The sequence below is a fragment of the Leuresthes tenuis genome, unplaced genomic scaffold (genome assembly GCF_036924035.1).
Source record: "Leuresthes tenuis unplaced genomic scaffold, fLeuTen1.0.hap1 SCAF_6, whole genome shotgun sequence".
Classification (NCBI taxonomy): Eukaryota; Metazoa; Chordata; class Actinopteri; order Atheriniformes; family Atherinopsidae; genus Leuresthes; species Leuresthes tenuis.
In genome coordinates this window covers 9,605,156-9,624,159 of record NW_027325360.1, presented here as the reverse complement: position 1 = coordinate 9,624,159, position 19,004 = coordinate 9,605,156, and the positions used below count along the sequence as shown (strand labels likewise).

At 39.8% G+C, this 19,004-nt stretch overlaps 2 protein-coding genes across 2 annotated transcripts; one reads left to right on the top strand and one right to left on the bottom strand.

Moving 5' to 3' along the window:
• The first annotated feature begins 403 nt into the window (after positions 1-403).
• secisbp2 (SECIS binding protein 2) lies at positions 404-8,856 on the top strand. The gene is made up of 18 exons (XM_072387503.1): positions 404-593; positions 1,010-1,152; positions 1,264-1,408; positions 1,497-1,566; positions 1,721-1,935; positions 2,152-2,236; positions 2,339-2,433; positions 2,902-3,045; positions 3,142-3,222; positions 3,321-3,422; positions 3,543-3,675; positions 3,789-3,955; positions 4,067-4,193; positions 4,280-4,439; positions 4,560-4,780; positions 6,082-6,236; positions 6,360-6,546; positions 6,723-8,856. Exons 1-18 carry the CDS (start codon positions 585-587, stop codon positions 6,845-6,847), a joined length of 2,364 nt encoding a protein of 787 aa, XP_072243604.1. The 5' UTR covers positions 404-584; the 3' UTR covers positions 6,848-8,856.
• Positions 8,857-10,229: 1,373 nt separating this feature from the next.
• Positions 10,230-19,004, bottom strand: prlrb (prolactin receptor b). Its single transcript, XM_072387504.1, has 9 exons — positions 18,845-19,004; positions 17,181-17,338; positions 14,805-14,937; positions 13,901-14,070; positions 12,803-12,969; positions 11,716-11,857; positions 11,536-11,632; positions 11,370-11,439; positions 10,230-11,282 (listed from the first exon to the last, which is right to left on the bottom strand). Exons 2-9 carry the CDS (start codon positions 17,233-17,235, stop codon positions 10,509-10,511), a joined length of 1,608 nt encoding a protein of 535 aa, XP_072243605.1. The 5' UTR covers positions 17,236-17,338; positions 18,845-19,004; the 3' UTR covers positions 10,230-10,508.

The window sequence follows — 19,004 nt, the reverse complement described above, 5'->3', positions numbered from 1 at the left end:
TTCCCCTAAAATAAATTTATCCTAAAGTAAAAATGATCTTTAGGTCCTTATTGTAATTATTTAAGGACAATTGTCACTGGACAAATACTACCATGAGGGCCCTTATATACAAGAAAATGTATATAGAAAGTGAATGGATGGATTTAGTGTTACTCTATATGGGAATACAAAGTTAATTTATCAGATAGAAGGTATCAAGACATTATGCAGGGGTTTATTTATTGCTTTTAACATGCAAATTTGATCTTACTGAATATGAGTTACAGTTGCAGATCCGGCCATGTTTATTATTATCTTTTTATCTTTTCAGTTTTTCAGTTTAAGCTTGACAGCGTTGTCGTTTCCGTTAAACTGTCCTACCAGTAGGGGTCGCAGTTGGCCCGTTCTTCGCACACAACGTAAACAACAGCCGTTTAAATCAACTAGCTCCTCCATGCTACGCTATCAAACAGGTTGCTTAACCTAGCCACCGACGCAGTGTTGGCGTAGATGCATGTCGCACCGTGGTAATGAGGAGTTTGACAACACCTGGAAGTTCAAGCGAACGACCGAAGATGTGACCGCATCTAAGAAAAAAACTGAAGATGGATAAGGTAGTGGACAAGAAGTCACGTAGAGGCTCCTTTTAAGGCTAGCTAGCAAGCTAGCTCACGGTAATGCATGTGCTAAGCACTAGCTAAGCAAAGTTGAACTGTTGCAGACATGCCTAGAAGACGGTAATAGGTTAAGTTTTGGCTTCGTTTTCACGAACAAACTAAGCTGTAAGTTACACAGATATTTGTAGAGTCACCATTTGAACTGGCAACCCAAAGGTTAATATGGTGACAGGTTAGCTATTTCTCAGCCTGAGAACTGGGACTCGATTTTGTTTAAGTAAGCGGAATAAAGTGTAAAGAAAGTGTTAAGCTTGAAGCTCAGTTCGAGTTTACGCGATTTTACTTTAATTTCCGTCCACTATATGATTGCCAAAGGTCAAATACAAGCACTCTGTGAATAATACTTTCCCTAGGAGAGCAAACTCACATCTGCTGTCCCGGAGTTTGACCATAAACATCAGAGGACACCGAAAAGAGGGGCTTCTGGTCCGCACACAGCCTCAAATCCTCCTCTGGTGTTGCCAAATCCTCATTTATCCGACCAGATTTTAAGAAGGTATGAATATAAAAGCAATCGCAATTTTCCTTTGGCCAAAGTTGTCAGCCCCTTGACTACTGACCTGGTTATTCATCTACAATTGTTTACAAATGCCTGAAAATTTGTAAGGAACTGGTCAGATGTGAGCCTGACACCAGCAGGAAAAGGTGGAGATGTGTCAAGGAGCCATGGCTACAGAAGCAGCCGCCCTGTGAGAGAGACCAGTGCCGATTTCCCACAGAGAGACAGGTGCATACGGGATCCGCCACCAAAGGTTGGTTTCAGTAAAGTAACGGCAAACAATAATGTAAATGAACTCCGTTCACTGGGCGAATTGCACTGACTTTTAGCCATAATTGCAGACATCCAAAAGCAACAATGACTCTCGGGGCAAAATCATGGGTAAGAACTCAGTGGAGGCACCGAAAAAAGGTAGTTATGATACCTCAGGAAATGTTATCGTTCTCATGAATGACCTCTGAACTAGTGGATCAAAGTTTTTGCCTGAAGTTTGTATCTAAAATCAATTTTTATAACACACTTAAAGTAATTAAGTTTGCTTTTGTCTGTCACAAATTGACCTCAGGTTTTAGAGGTGCCAGGTCAGCGCCGAACTCTGCGAGGACGTCAATGCCAGTGGAGTCCAACTTGGCTACGTTCGAAGTGAAGATGGCTGATTTTCCCGAGTTGGCTGGAGTTTCGCTGAGCAAAGCAACTGTTCCTGTAGTTCAGAAAGATTGCTGGGGTCCAAGTCCTCTGTCCACAAGCCCCCAATCACCAATTCTGGCATCTTCCTTTCGGGTAAAATATCACACACTGTTCTGCAGTTATGAAAGACCCAGTACAAGGGACAGATGATAAAGAATGAATAAAAAATAAATATCTTTTACTATCATAATAATTATGTGGTCTAAAAAGAAAAGTTCTAATTTTTTCGGGACCTTTGTGAAATTTGGTCCATTATTTATATAAATAATGATAGATATGCCTTCACTTATTTTTCATTTAATCGAACAGGCCGGCAGGAGGAGATCCCCCCGACGGCATGATTCCCCACAAGATGCCCATGATGCGAAGCCAGACACCTCTGTTTTCCCAGCAGGTGGGCTCAAACTTCTTGTGATCGGTCTTTGGATGACGACAGTGTCAAAGATTTTTAAATTTTTCTTCACTCATCGATCATCTTTTGTTTTTTTGTGAATAGCTCAGCCAGTGGTGACGTCGTGGGCCAATATCGCTTCTCAGCCTCCCAAAAAAACATTCCCTACAGACAGGACAAACTGTAACGATGCCAAACAGGTATGATTAGAGTTTTGTGTAGATTACTAGCCCAAACAAAAATGTGAATTAAGTTAAGTGAATGTAGCTCTTTTTAAAGGTCCACTTTTACCAAGTATTTCCTTCGTCGGGATGATCTCAGATCTTGTCATGTCCTTACCTCTGATTTGACTTCTGCCGTAATATGGTCCAGTCATCAATTTAAGATTTTACAGGCTGTAAGAACAGTAATTGTCCATATTTTCAAATATAACATTGCCTGTCAGTGAACTTTCTTTCTAACACTGCAGGCAAAGTCATTTTGAATCTTTTTGTATCTATGGGGGAACTTTTCAAACCCCAAATCTCATCAACATGGATTCCAGTCCAGTTTACTCATTTTTATTATTATTATTCAAATGATATTTAGTTATGATGAGGGAAGGCGTTGTCCTAAAGGTTTTTCTTTTAGATATACATTTATTTTCGGGCTGTATTATATCTGATCAGATGGAGGACATGGCTGCGCAGATGGAAGAAGGAGCCCCTGGAAAGAAAAAACGGAAGAAAAAGAAGAAGAAGAAAAATGGTGTTGAAGGTGCAGAAGCTGAGCCAGAGGATCTACAAGTTCCTCAAGAGCCTCCAAAATTTGAGGTATATTAAAAAAAAAATATATAAAAAATCCCCCCTCCATTTTTATTTCTATAGGAAAAATGTTTTTAGTCTTTTTTAAAAAAAAAATTCTTAAAGGATGAAGAGGAATTTCCTGGCTTGGCTGTTGCTGGGACCGATAAGCTAATAACCAGCAGCAATACAAAGCTATGCAGTAAGGTAAATCTCACCGTTTATGTGTCATATATGCAGCGAGTCAAAAATTACGCCAGCATTGAGCTTTACGTGACAAGGTAATCATGTTTTTTCTTTTTAAGGGAAACCAAAGAGAAGGAGGTCAGCATCAGTCTGCTGACCCGAACAAGGAAAAGTCACCTGCTGGGAAAACTCAGCACACAGAAACGACTAAAAAAGGACAGGTTTGTATTTATTGCCTGTTGAAATGGAGTCTTTACATCATTCTTATGCAAAATGGCACTAAATTAGTCTGTTTTTTTTCTCGAATATGTGATTTTGTCTCTTGATCACCTGATTTCTAGAAAGCTGAGAAAGTCTCTGGGAAAAAGAGCAAGGCTCCCGTCCAGCTGGACATCGGAAACATGTTGGCTACTCTGGAAAAGAAGCAACAGTCTCAGAAAGCCAAGCAGGATGCCAAGCCGGTCATTCTGTCAGGTTGGTTTTAGTCAGCATCTTGGTCTCTGTCCTCACTGAGCTTGACACACATTTTTTAAAGTACAGGACATAGAAACCTGGTCAAGATATCCTCTTTGTTTTCTTCTCTGCAGTTGGGGGAGGACTTCCTGTTGTCCCAAAGCAACCGTTGGCCCAGAAGAAGCTGCACTGGCAGCAGGATAAGATTGCGCACAATCCGCTGGACTCAACCAGCCCTTTGGTCAAGAAAGGCAAGCAAAGAGAGGTGCCCAAGGCCAAGAAACCAACTCCTCTTAAGAAAGCAAGTGGCTTTACTCGCTCTTGAATAAAGATGCATACACTAGATTTGGTGAACAATTCATTACAAAAGTGCTGCCTTGTCTTTAGAGCTTAATTTCTGTTGGTTCTTCAGGTCATTTTGAAAGAAAGAGAAGAGAGGAAACAGAAACGTTTGTTAGATGAGAGAGGATTACTCCCTGAAAACGAGTCCCTACTCTCTCATTGTGCTGCACAGGAGCAGTGTGATGCAGATGCTGCAGGTCTGTGCCAACATGTATAACAGTATGAGTAACCTAATGTCAAATTCGACTGATTTTAATCATGTATTTGTCCAACTGAAATTCAGATGAGAAGGAGATTCCAAATGAGGAATTTAATGATGAGCTGGAGCTCAATAGTCCACTCATAGGAGAGGGGGATGAAGAGGCTGACAAAGATGAGACCGAACAGCAAGCCGTCACCCCCCCAGCCAATGCACCCAAAATACACAGCCGGAAGTTCAGAGAGTAAATCTGCCCGCTTCCCCGCTCACCCAGTCATGACACAACACATTTCCATGAGTGAGAAATGAAAAACAAGCTCTCTCACAGACGTAACTTCTTCTCATATGTGTGTGTGTGTCTCAGCTACTGCAACCAGATGTTGAGGAAGGACGTGGATGAGTGTGTGACGACCCTGCTGAAGGAGCTGGTTCGTTTCCAGGACCGTCTGTACCAGAAGGACCCCATGAAAGCCCGCATGAAGAGGCGGCTCGTGATGGGCCTTCGAGAAGTCCTGAAGCACCTCAAGCTCAAGAAGGTCAAATGCGTCATCATCTCGCCAAACTGTGAACGCATCCAGTCCAAAGGTACTGTTGGACCGGTATGCAGTATCTGGGAAGTCATTCTATGAAGAAATAGAATAAATAACTCTTTTAATAGATGTATTTATTTCTCTGTTGGTTCCCCAGTGCATTTTCTCACCCTGTCTATTTCCCAAGCCCATTTATTTCCATGTTTTCTTTTTACATTTCCTTGTTTCCATTTTTACATTTCCTTGTTTCCATTTTTACATTTCCTTGTTTCCATTTTTACATTTCCTTGTTTCCATTTTTCCATTTCCATATGCCTTTCTGCCTCGTTATGCAAATTAGGGGGCGGTCTTTCAAAGGTCTGTAATGGGCTCAGCTGCTCATCTATTGGTCGATTATTGAGCTTAGGGCACAAAACCAAAGCTAAGATACTGATGGCTTGTTAATTTAAAGACTGAAATGGTTTGTTTTCTTTTAGTCACTGATTGGTCTGCTGAAAATCTAGCAGGTGTTTATAAAGTTTGAACAAAAATGTTGGCTGCGTGACTGACTGCAAATTAAACTAGCTGCTAACCCTGCGAGCCTTCCTCCTTCCTGGTCTCTGTGGCTGTGTTGTCATGAAACAGGCCCCCCATGACACGCTGAAAGACAGTTTCAGTCCTTTGTTTAAACTGATGTACAAATTACCAACTGAACTATCAACCATCAAAAGTGTTCTTGCTCTTATTCTCTTCAAAGCCCAGAGTTGCAGTAGCACTTATGTCCAGTTTGTGCTCGTTTGTTTTCAGTTTTCATTTTGTTGCGATGCGGGTGGGGGCACCCGCCCTGAGGTAAATGGCTTTTCTTTTTTTTTGCGTGTGTTGATTTTCAGCCAACCAATCATCGGGGCAGAAATTGTTACCCCTGGTAACTAGGAAAATGGAAGGTAAACTTGTTCCGGCGGGAGGCTGTGACACTCTGAGAGGAGTGCAACTTAAAACAGGCCTGAAACTGGGATCCTCTGAACATTAGACCGAGCACTTGCATAAGACTGTGGTAGTCATTGTACCGCTTAAGACAGATTGGATTTAAAATTATATTTAACATTTAATAAAGAATTCTGTCTATAGTGACTGTCAAAACCTTTGTTAAACTGTTCCTTCGGTCCTTAAAAGGCATGCAGACGGCATTCTTATAACTGTCTGCCCTGGAGCATTTTAGTATAGTCAGGTTTTGATGTGAAAGTAGCTGTTTGTTTGAAATTACCTAGATGGAGGGAAAACATTATAGCGGAATACCCTGCGTGATAAATGTTAAAGTACAAACTAAAACTCAGAATGGTTAAAGCTGCGTGCTGATGGAAAATATCCCCTCTGCAGGTGGTCTGGATGAGGCCCTCCAGACTATCATCGACACGTGCCGTGAACAGAGCGTACCGTTCGTGTTTGCACTTTCAAGAAAGGTTTTGGGACGCTGTGTCAACAAGGCTGTGCCCGTCAGCCTGGTGGGCATCTTCAACTACGACGGTGCACAGGTCAGGGTTAAGTTCACCGAACTCGCACAGAATAAGATCAGACCCAGTGTGTTATTGTAGAGGATCATTGCAGATATCTACAGTTACAGTTTTAAAACCATCTTAAACCCTCTGTGCCCACAGGACTACTATCACAAAATGATCGAGTTGTCATCTGAGGCCAGGAGAGCCTACGAGGTGATGGTGTCAAGCCTGGAGCAGAGTGGCCAGCCAGATACAGAGCTGGAACCAAATGCAGAGGAACTGGAGAAGAACAGCCTGGCTGAGGAACCTAATCCTGGTCCCAACGCCTCAGAGGAACCGGAGTATAGTAAGTTACTTCTCTGTGTACACGTTCACCCTGGTGGGGACACCAGTTCTTTCTGTCGATTGGTCATTAAAGGCAAAATGCTTTTTTGGTGTTGCCAATTCAAGTGTTTTACTTTAGAGAAGAGAAGCTTTGAAGTAATGTCCCCTAAAATAATCACATCTCTGTTTACCTCTCAGTGAAAATCTGGAAGAAGATGTTGGAGAACCAATGCAACCACGCATTTCTGAACTTTGCGGAGCAGTTGAACTCCATGCACTTGGACAGTGAATGTACAGAAAACACTGAGGAGGAGAACAGTTGATGATGGAAAAGCCTTCTGTGCCTAAAAAAAAAACAAAAAAACAGGAAGAAATTGAATGATTGCAAACTGGGGACCATAACCACTCGGGATTTGGATAATTAACCACTTTCCTTATAGTTGCTGTGAGTTATTAAATTCTTATCCTTGCTACTGGCTTGAATAATTTAGCTGAGGAAATCAAGCGAATAGGAATTTTCATCATGTTGTCTGTGACTCAGCCTGCAGGATGTGAAGATGTGAAGCTTGTTGTAGTAAACAGCCAATTAAGGAGTTTAACATGGGATTTTTGAGCTAGTTGTTGCTTCTTTTTTTTTAAATTTCATAATTTATGTAAGAGATTTTTGAGGCATTTCTTTTTAGTTTTTGCCATTATTTAACAGTGGAGAGATGATAATAAATGAGGTGTGACTGGAGAGATGTTATGCAACGGCAGGATAGACTGAGATATGGTTTTGATCAGGTGAAGTAAGGAAGCGTCGTGCTTTGTAAACGTATAAAGCGCGGAAGTTCAGAAATGAGTTGAGAAACTCAAACGTCCCACACATGCGTGACAATGTGACTTAAGTCAATGCTGGTGATTCATCTTATTTTTTTTAAAATCGCAAGTTGTTGTTTTTGTTAGTATAGAGGAAATAAAGATAGAGAAACTTTTTTTTTTTGTACTTTTAAGAAATGCACTCATTTTGACTCTTATTTTGAGAATCTGAACACAGCACACTCTAATTATCTGTTTTTCTTGTTGTGTCACAGACTGAGTTACATGACAGGCTGCTCAGGACTGCTATGTAGCATGAGATTAAAATCGGTACTTCTGATTAAAGTTACACACATTCTTTCTGTGTGTGTGAACGTTCATATACTTTCCACACAAACGTTGTTTACACATTCTCTTTCATCTTTTCAACGTGTTTTTTTTCCGGTACACTAAAGGAAGCCCTTTACATAAGCCTCCATCTCTTCAAATAAGAAAGTAAATCCCTGTTTGGCTTTTTTTGTCTGACCTGACAGCAGTTTTACATAATGTTTACCTGGAAATAAGAATAAAGAACCTGAAAATACTCTTAAGAAACGTTTACCAGCTGATGCGGCCTCTTTTGGTCTACGTAGTAAAGAGAAAGTGTAAAATATAGGACAGTTTACAGTAGTTTGAAGCGCCAGGGGACAATCATGTGAGAAGAAGCAATAAAGGATGAAATCTGCAAAGAAGAGAAGGTGTGTGTCTATGGCTTATAAAAGTTTAAAAGGAAGAGAACTTAAGTTTAGGGAAACAATGTGTGATTTATTTGAAGAGAAAATTCAGAATCTTAATTGCAGCATAAAGATTGTTATTGGTTGTTCGCTTCAAATCAGGTTCTTACACGATAAAGTTGATCATTTACTGTATGTGTGTGCGACTCGATGTTTTAATGGGAGACGTGGACATGTTGCTACAGGAAACGCAGCGGACGTGGTTTTTCTTTTCCACTTCAATGTTTAGAAAGCATTAATGTTGAAATGTAACACGAATGTAAAAGGTGTGTTGTTGCAGCACCATAAAACCGTCTGAATTTAGAAGTGCATTAAGTGTGTATTTGACACAGAGTAGGTAAGTTCTTGTACTGCTTAGATATATTTTTAATTGAGCTCTTATAATTATTATTTTTTGTTTTACAGAAAATTAAGATCAGGAGAGATTTTATTCATTTGTCTCAGGCAAGAAATCAAAGTGTTTAAATAAAGAGGAGAAATGCTATATTATTTAAAGTGAGTGGATCTTGAATGTTCACAAAGGGCACTCCAATGTCCCAGTGGGAGGGGGCTGAGTAGCTTCTTATTTTTGTCATTTTAAATGTCTGCCAGTGGATGTGACAGAGAACCAACACGTTTTTGATCTTGATAAACGTGTCAACAACTTCCATGTTCAGTGTTTCTTGATTTTCTTGAGGGGAAAAATCTTGCAGGGGTATTTTTTAAATAAAAATCTAGTACAAGGGAAAACAATGAATAAAGAATAGAAGAACACAAACATGCTAAATGCAGCATTTCATCTGGATTGAATCATTTTTGTTTCTTATGCAGCTGCTTATCTTAAATAAAAATTAATGGGTTTACGATTTCTCTTAAATTCCTTTTACAGTTGGATTCATAGCAGTATATGTATTGTATGTAAAATGCTTCATTCTGAATTAGGGATACTCTAAATTATTGACCAAAATGGTAATAATTTACAGATACTTTGAACTGGGCTTAATAACCGTACCACTGTGCTGCATCTCCTCTTCATTTGATATCATTGTGACCTGTTTCTGGACTCTTAAAAAAAAAAACAATTAAAAAAAACAGGATTTCTGGGCAGGGGCCTTTGCCCACAACAATGTGTCACATGTTTTTGAGGCTAAATGAGGCTATTGAAAACTTTATTTTAAAACAGAAGAATTCAGTTTCAAGGTTTGGATAACTTGCATATAAATCTGTTCTGTTTTTTTTTTGTTTTGTTTTTTTGGAAAAGGAGGATATCATTTATCAGCCATTTCCTTGAATATACAGAATTTCACATTTAAAAAAAAAAAAGAAAAGTAATGATAGCTTCAAAAATTAAACTTGCATTTGTAAAATGAACATTCTTTTATGGTGCCCTGCAATATAAAACAAATAGTCCATTGATCAACTACAAATGTTTGTATGAGCAGCAAGTTTTTATTCGTGATTTGGATGGAATAAACGCATCATCAACTAGAAGGTACAAAGTTGCTCGATGTTTAAATTAGAGTATTGAGTAATGAGTGCCACCACATTGGCAAAGTTTGCACTCTGCTGCTGTGTGTCATGACTGAAAATTAAATTAAAGAAAACAGCAGTGCAGTTGCTGTCTTGTGCACACGTCTCAGATAAATTAGACAGACCTGGATTTTCCACAGCCTGGGGCATAAAATAACACAATGCAAAGCCGTTATTTAATAACGTTATTACCAACAACTGTTTAAAGGACAAAGATTTCTTTCTTTTTTTTCAGTGAAATGACTGACATACCTGTAAGTAATGTCATCCAGAAGAACTGTGTTCGAATGAGATTTACGACTCAATTTACGAACAGTTCTGCCAGGCTGTATCGAACTTCCATGCTTTGATCTGGATGGTGCTACAGCTGCTGTGTAGCTGGTGTACAAAACATCGAGTTCAACATCTACACTATGCCAAGGAGCACTGAAACATTTACTAATTAGAACTACACACAGGGCAGTGCTGAGGTGGAGAGGTGCAATTAGTATTGCAGGAGGTTACTTTTGACCTGATGTTGGTCTCCCACCAAAGCCGTTACTATTAACCCCGTAGACATCTTGAATGTCCATGTATGTCCCAGTTTCACAACAATCCCTTTAGTGCATGTTAAAAAAGTGCAGATATTACACCTGGGAACCACGAATCTCTGGACAAAAAAATTGTGCAAAACCATCAGGAACATGGTGTTCCACTTTCACCATATTTGTGAAAACCAAACAACCAACCAATAGCTAAATTAGAGATTTAACTCTGTGGCATCAGTGGTACATCCTCTGGCACCCATGAATGTATGTGTTAAATGGCATTACAATCCATCTAATTATAAAAGCAAAAAAAAAACTAACTATTGTCAGCTGTTTCATATAACTCAGCAGTTCCTCATGAGAGAATTCTGATGTCATCACTTCACAGAAAACTTAGGAACAGAATCTACGTATCCGTTACCAATGAGCTCCGTGCACATTCCTTTGCTGCATTCAGTCACATGAGGCTTTTTTGGTTTCTGAGCGCTCCACTCTGAGCTGTGGTTATTCTTTTCCTTAGACAAAGAATCATCTGATTCATTGTGTTTCTGCAGGAAAACCATGTTGTCACTGTTCACCTCTTTGACCCTGCTGTAGTCCTGTGGCATGTTCTCCTCCCAACTCGGAATGTCAGAGCCTAAAGGGACGTTCTCTTTCTCGAGGATGAGGATATTCTCACCGCTCACCTCTGACACTCTGCTGTAGTCCTCTAGCATCTTCTCATGTCTCTGGATATCCACATAGCCAGTGTTTGCCAGGGGTTGGATGGTGTTCTCAGAAGCTGCTGTGTGCTGGACTGCTGCCTCTTTATTTACAAAGTTTACACTCGGACACTGTTGCTTCTCTGTAGTCAGCCCGAGGGGCTTTGAGTTCAATAAGGTGTCCAAGTGATCCATTTTATCCTTGCTGTCCTCAGCTTTTTGACAGTCACTTGGAGTTGACTCTTTACATTGGATTGCAGAATCTAATTGGAAACCAGCAGGAATAATCAGGCTTTTCTTCCTCTTTTCAGATGAGTAGGGTTGTGATAACAGCCATTCGCTACTGTCAGACACAATGAGATAGTCCTCGTCCTGGTTCATCCACACCGCAGTGGGAGGAAAGTTCTGGAGGCCATTCAGAGCATTAACAACCTCCTCAGATCGCCCATTCTGGAAGGGTCAAATTGGTACATTCTTAAAAGAGCCAAAGAGATATTTTTAACATGCTCTGGAGAAACAATAAACATGTAGTGCTACCTTGAGAAGTTGAACATCAACTCCTCTTATCTTCGGACCAGGAACAGGGGGCAGAAGCCATTGCTTCACACTGGGTAACAACAGGAACAACTGTGTCAGATCTGTATTTAACCCACTTACAAAGAGTTGAAGAGATGTATACTTACTGTCTTTATCAGATACTTACGATTTCCTTTTCATGACCAAGACACACAGAGTTGTCAACAATGGAATTAAAGACAAGGTGGAGCCCAGTATCCAAGAAGGTTTTTCATTTTCAACATCTAGATTAAAAAGAGGCATTTTCATCAACAGTTGCCAACTTTCTATAAAGCCTGAGTGTGAGCGAAGAGACTCTGACACTTACAGTTGGGGATTTTCACAAAGGTGGTGTTGCTCCACTCGCTCCAGGAGCTGTGGTCGATTGTGCAGCGCACTTGAACCATATGTACTGCACCAGGTTCAATGTTGTACCGGTTGAAAGAGGTCTCTGTACCTGAATTGTGATACTGGATAAAAAATAAGAAGCATGCTGTAAAATCAGCTAATCACCAAACAAGCTGAATCAGTGCATCCCTTGTTCTATAAAGTTTAAATGACACCTTCTGAGATGCTTTAGTTGAATCCAGAGCCAGATTTCTCCATAAATGATGGCCCTGTTTCTAAGAAGCCCTGAGAAAATCACTCAGAAAGTAATTTATGTTTAATGGACCAACTAATTATTACTACTTCTAGAAAAAATATGTATCATTGAGATTTAACAGTTATACTGCTGAATTTTTCCTCTGCGTTGCCATTGCCCTTTCAGTTTCCTCTCCTTATGTCTCAGTTCCTCATACTTGCAATGTGAGCAGAAGGTGCAAAGAAAAGACACACAGAGAGAAATGACATTGTTGCTTTGCTGCAGTATTTTTCAACTGTCCTTCAGTTACATATCAAGTGGGACAGAGTCGGAGCATCTGTCCATTATTTTCTCACAGTCCACTGCTGTATTCTAAGATTCTAAGACATTAGAGGAGCATTAAAAGCTCTTGACTAATATATGTTCGCTTTCAAATTCCATTGCTAACTTTATTAAACATTAAACATTGTAAAAACCCCTGAGCATGCTCGCTTATAGCCTCTCCTGCCACCTCTATCAGTCTCTATCTTATATTATTAAAACACAAGCTGGGAAGTAACATCAGTGTGGCACCACATTGTCATAAACAAAATGTATTTTTAGTTGATATTTTAGCAATTTTGATTATATCTCTACACACAAATTGTTGCCGCACAATGAATAAAAAGTGCAGCAGTCATCAGAGGAGAAATCTTTTTGTTACAGTAGCTGAAAAGAATCAGATTAAAGCTGTAAATATTATCGACCATGCTTTGAAAGATACTGTTGATGTGCAAATGAACATTTGGTGAGGTTTTTTTTTTTAGAATCCATTTTTTAACGTAATGCTCACCTCCCAGTCTTCACTGTTTTCTTGTTTGACTCTCAGCTGATATTTGATGGTGACCCAGCCGGACCCGATCTTTGTGTTGTGGGGACGTTGCCAGCTGATATGGAGATACGGACTGCGGTCGCTCTCCTTCATCCACAATGTGACATTTTCAGGAGCGTCAGGCTTCACTGGTGAGAACAGACAGAACAAGAATACGATCTAAAGCAACACCATGTGAGGCTGAATTAGCAAACTATAGCGCTTTGTAAGTGCTAAATACAAAGGGCCCACAGTAGCAATCTGACTGTATTCTGTTCACCTTATTCTCTCTCTTAGGTTAGCTCATCTACATCCTAACATTTGCTCATTTGCACTGAAAGCAAAGTATAGTTTTATATCGAAAATGTTTGGAGTAGTTAGTATTAGTTTTGTTTGCCTCAGGAAAAAAAACAAAGCAATGGAGTGAGTAGAACTGCTTGTATAACCAAACAAAAGATGTGAAATTTGATCTGCAACGGTGCACATGTTTTACACTGAGCTCAAACCAGTTCTGCCTCATTCTGTTCAGGTTTTCAGCTGTGCTTTGTGCTTGTCACTCTGTACTTTTCCATTCTTCACTGAGCTCAAGATGGCAGTGCAGCCAATAAAACTGAGCCAATCATTAGCTCCATCGATACAGATAGTTCTTTGCTGTGTTGATTTCCACTTGGGACGAGACGAACATCCAGCAGACCTAAATCATTTCAAGTGTTTCCCTCTAATTTAGAGTCACAGTAAATAACAGCCAGCAAATCCAATCCAATCCAGTCTATGCAACCAAATGCAGGTCAGTGCTTTTATAGACATTGTATAGTTAACAAAGTAAAGCACCAAAGTCACAAGAGTCATATTCTATTAATCATAAACCAGATAAAACCCCTAAAGTTAGTGGATATTTGTCAATAAATTGCTGCACCTCCTTCCTGTTTTCCTGGCAGTATAAAAATAAATGAGAAGTAGATCAAGATTTTACCATAGTACTGTATAGTTACCTTCATTTCATTTTCTTATGCCTTCCCTCTCATTTTGTGCAGTTTAATTCATGCATCTCATCTAAATACTTTGGCAATCACAACTTACAAATTTTCATCACATCGATCTTTATGGGATCTGAGGATGTATTCCCGAGTGCATTGGAGGCCATCACTGTCAGATGATATTCTTCCCAGATGGTAGTGTGGGTCTTGTCAAAGAAACAGGAGTTCCTTCCCGCAGAGTGGTAGTCCGGACACTCAAAGATTCTGTTTGACCTGTAAACAGCCAAAACAAGATTTGTACTGACAAAGATAAGGGTGCAAACTGCTTGTTCCATATAGCTATCAGACATTTATAAAGTATATAAAAACAATTGTAAAACAAAACCGGGCTGTGGGCAGTAAATATATGTCTGCAGACATAGAAAGATTTTGACTGTTTGAGATGTTTTCTGAACAGCAAATATTTGGGTTTGAGTTAAGGTGAACAAGTGAAGTCACGGCATCACCGTTGTTGGTATTTTCCTGCCTTTGGGGATCATCAATCGGATAATTCCTCCTTGAACAGTCACAAACTGCAAATATTCACATTTTGCCCTCAGGGCAGAGCAGGTGAAGATGACCCAAGTGTTTGAACTGTGTAGGTGGACATGCACAACAGCAGATTTGTGCTCACTTCACTTAGCACAAAGGCCAGAACAAAAGACCTGGTAGTTTTCCACTTGCTGGTATAAAGCAACAAAAAACAAGTTTTACTCTCATTAGCTCTCGTTGTGGGTGATAAACTTATCTAAAACTCAATGGGCCATCTGTTGGCTTTGTAGCTAAGGCAAACACAACAGACAGTGATTAAAAGCCCAAAAGAGTCCAACTGAGGACATTTGTTGTGTGTCGCTCTTTTTTCCCCTCACTCTGTCTCTGCTGTGACCTGTTAAATTAGAGCAAAGTTCCTCCAAAAAGTTTTGAAAATTAATATTGAATAAAAACCAAAGCATAGGGAATGGACTGACTGGTCTTTCTCGTAGTATAGATGGTGTACAGTTGGCAGCCCTCCATCAGAGCCTGGTTTCCACCAGCAGGTAAATGTCTCCTTATCTGGTGACCTACAGCCAACCAGAACTGGTTTCCCTGGTGGAGATGTACCTGGCAACAAAATAGACAAAAAAAATCATCAGCAACAAATTCACAGTTTAACACCAGAGCAAAGAATTCTTTAGCGATTTAAAGAACTCACAAACGAGTTGGTTTATTCCCACAATATGAGTCACAGACATTTCTGTGTCCACCTGGGGATTCATTTAAATAGTGGCAACTAATAATAGTAAAAAATAGCTCTGAGCTGCAGCTGCTATTTTCTATGAGCAGTTTTTCAGAAATACTAGAGAAAATGGAGCGAAAATTTTAGCAGACTGCAGGCTCCAATGAAGGTCAGAGCAAGAAATATAAAGACCACTTTTGTGCTATGTCTTTAGAGGATTCCTCTAATCGCAATATAGTTATGTAATATAAAAAAGTAGGCTTTGTATTCCTTCGTTTCCACGTGAGCAGTTGGTATGTTGGTCCAGCCCCATTATGACACAAGGCTAGTTAAGGGAAAGACTATGCAGGTACTTCTCATGACACATTTAGTGCTAGTGACTGACCTCTGACAGTAAGTACCTGCTGGTTGTTCTGACTTTGGCTGCTGTTGTTCAGTTCATGTTGATATGGCTATGTCCAGTGCTAGTACTATTTCAACAAGCATAGCAAAAATCCCCACTCACACATATCTGCTGCATGTATGAAGGTACAGCCACTACTAACTAACTGTAACAGTCAGAATTATATCAAAATTCAGGGCTCCAGAGTTCAACCATTTTGGTCAAACCAAATGCAGTGCTGTCTGTTCCACACGTCCTAGATCTCAAAGCCTCAGCCAGGACCTTACAGCGTAACCTCCAATGTCCCGGGTAAGACAGCAAAATAAAGACTCAGCAGAGACTCTGAGCGAATCTCAGCGAATAGAAAAGGCCAAGTTATATAAGCATTTGGAAAAGACAAGTTATCCCAGTTTCCATTCAAAGGACAGGCAAAACATGACCGTGTTTTTGTAGTTTGTGCTTCAGTATTAAAATCTGAGATGTTGGAAATGCACAGTTTCTCAAAGAAACATGTCATCTGGCTTGACAATAGTCTGACCTACAAAGTCTGACCCCTCCCTCCCTTCAGCGTCACTCATCAGCAAACTGAAGCGGTGAGGATTCAGAGATGATAATAAAATATCAATGTTGCTTGCAAAACAATGAGATCGCATTCATCAAACTAAGTTGCAAATCGTCCTCATGTAAAATGGTGTGATTGAAAAAAATTAAACATTTACCTGCACCTCTATTCCTGTTTACAGTCATTTACATAACTACCACAAAGTATGGCGTATGACAAAATAATAACCCTTAAAATGTATCATTGTGGCACTAAAGGTAAAAAAAAAAAAACTGGGGCCAAAGACATAAGGTGCACTGGTGCCACCAATACAAAAGTTAGCCATGAAGCCATACGGCCACAGTTTCAGCTGAAATGTCTCAGTCTTCAACTGTATATACTTTCACCTGAAAGCCACAGCTGAGGGTGTGCTAACTCTTACTTGGCCACAGTCTGCAGCCATCTACAGCAACATATGATACTGTGTAATAATACAGTTCCATTTTTCTCCTTGAGGCAAAGGAAATGAGACTAATGAGAGTAATCCTAACAAAATAGCCAGAAATAGAAACACCTGTCACATGTGCTTACATACTGTAGATATAGAGGACTCTATTCGAGTCTCTTCTTATTCACCTTTTATGAAGCCGCATTCATAAAGCACCAGGCTATGTTCAGACTGAAACATTGTCAGCTCATCCAGTCAAATGTAGCCTCAAATCTAATCATACTTTTATTTTCTGCCTGTAGCTGTGCTCAGTTGGATGTTTGCTTTTGAGTTATACAAAAGGAAATAGATTGAATATCACTGAATATTGTGCCAAATAGCAGAGGAGTAAATGGCTCAGTATCAAATGAAAACATATGATTTACGTATTTTTTCAATGCACTGACGAAAGATATGCTGTCTGCAAAGATGTGAAATCAAATTTAGTCTCCTTGGAGGATAAATTCAATCTTAGTTTGAACTCAGTGTTGCCTAACTGTTAACCACCTCTACTTTTCTCTCATATGATCAGAGCATATCAGATAGTGATTTTGTTTTTTTCTACAATGTGAATTTTGTTTTCATAAATTGCCATTTTTCAACGCCTTGTGCACTGGAAAATTGCTCAAACTACCACTGAATGCATCCTTTGAGGGGACTAACCCTTTAGACAACACATTATTATCAAAAGATTATACATTTATGTGTTTTAACTTACCGTTGCACCGTAGAGCTGCAGACAGCAGCAAGAGCGTCATCAGCCCGCTCCTCATTCTGGCACAAACTGTCACACTCTCATACAGCGAAGTGACATCACCAACATGTGATCAATGAACTTGTATAATCTCGTGGCTTGGCTGCATGTCTTGTTTTCACCTAAAACAAGCCGATATGGAGGGAAAACAGCAGACAACACCAGTTACTGTTTGTACAGCTTCAGCTGACATATACTGGCCGCTTATAAACATCAGATGCTGCTGAAACATGAAGTTTTTTTGAAAATGCAAGAATTCATTTTGGATCTGACTGACTACATCAACTTTATTTACTGTCATCAGACAAGAAAGCTACTAAAGACTGTGACTGTTCTAAGTTAACAGGCGCACTGATGGTGAGGAATTACATAGGCTTCTCCATTTAAAACTAACTGCGAATAAGGCCGAGATATGTGTTGTTTTAAATTCAGTCCTAAACACTCACTGCTGTAAACTTAATTTGTGTCTGACTGCAGACTATTTTCATGAACTTCCTTATTTCTGAGAGCTCATCTTCACTCAGATCTCTAAACCGATAAAGACCACAGAAACGCAGACACTCCTGTCAGTGTGCTTATTTGCTTCAAAGCCCTGTCGTTCTTCCGCAGGTTTCTGCGCTCACTGTAACTGGGTAGGCTCAGAGGGAACACTCAACAGGCACTTTTTGGCAGGGAATAACTTTGGAATGCCTCATGCCTTTAGTCACTGGCGGAGGTATGGGGAAGCCTGACCAGCCGTATGTAATTTAGATGTTAGCCTTTTTCATAATTTCTGCTCCTCTTCTGCATAGCAAACACAGTGACAACAGGCTAAGTTTCATGCTACGACACCTGCTAAGACAAGTTTTAACAGGATCGCTCACTTGAACGAGGCGGGACCTGGATGAGGGTTATTTCCTTATTTCTCAAGAAGACAAACAGGACTATGTGCTATGCTAAAAAGTAAAGCTAACGTTATAAATATTCAGATTTACGGAATCTACTGTGGAAGAAAATAGTCTAATCTAATACTACTCATCCTTCTTTGAATAAAGAAGTGGCGGAAGCTGAGGAAAATTCCAGTTTAACATAAGAGTTTAACTGGAACGTCACATTATCTGAATCTGTACAAAATCTGAGAATATATCAGGATTATTGGCAGAATTCATGCTGAAATACAATCACTAAGGCAATAGTGTTTCCATGTTGTTCTATTAAAGACATCCCTGCAATTAAGCTTAGGCTTGTGATAATAGCAAACCTATTACATATGAACTGAAAATTTCAGGTTTGAAGTGCTACTTGGAAAAGAAATGAATGCCCATAATCTCTGTATAAGGTCCTTCTGTTAAGAGTTTTCTGTTTAGATGGCAATCATAAAAAATATTCTCACTAAAATTCAGTGTGGCAGAATGCTTACAATATGCCTATGCACTCTGACATAACTTACTTAGGATAATAAGCTGATCTAATGCATATCTTTACAGGGTATTACATTACATTGTCCTACTAAGAGTACATATTGTGCCAATTGAGTACACATGACACCTTTCTCAAAATATACTTTGAGATGTATTCCTGCTGCATGAAAGCACAAAAATAAAAGAGCAGCCTCTCTGTCCCAAATACAGGTTGTAGAGCTCACTTACCACCTCGGGAGACCTGCAGCATTGTGAATGATCCTCCTTTAAGTGGTGTTTACAGCCACACAGGAAAAACGAGCCTTCCTCAGACATTACATTGTCAAAGACAACCTCCTCACACCTGGCAACCGCTGCGCCTGACGACTCAGGTATGATCGGTTACGCG

Excerpts from the sequence above, each read along its gene's own strand:
- secisbp2 (XM_072387503.1), top strand. Across the intron at positions 2,434-2,901 it reads ACTGTAACGATGCCAAACAG|ATGGAGGACATGGCTGCGCA; the intron begins GTATGATTAGAG and ends ATATCTGATCAG. Across the intron at positions 3,423-3,542 it reads AAACGACTAAAAAAGGACAG|AAAGCTGAGAAAGTCTCTGG; the intron begins GTTTGTATTTAT and ends CCTGATTTCTAG.
- prlrb (XM_072387504.1), bottom strand. The coding sequence starts at position 17,235 with ATGAGGAGCGGGCTGATGACGCTCTTGCTGCTGTCTGCAGCTCTACGG. Across the intron at positions 11,858-12,802 it reads AAAACAGTGAAGACTGGGAG|TATCACAATTCAGGTACAGA; the intron begins GTGAGCATTACG and ends TTTTTTATCCAG. Across the intron at positions 11,440-11,535 it reads TTGGTCATGAAAAGGAAATC|TGTGAAGCAATGGCTTCTGC; the intron begins GTAAGTATCTGA and ends GTTGTTACCCAG.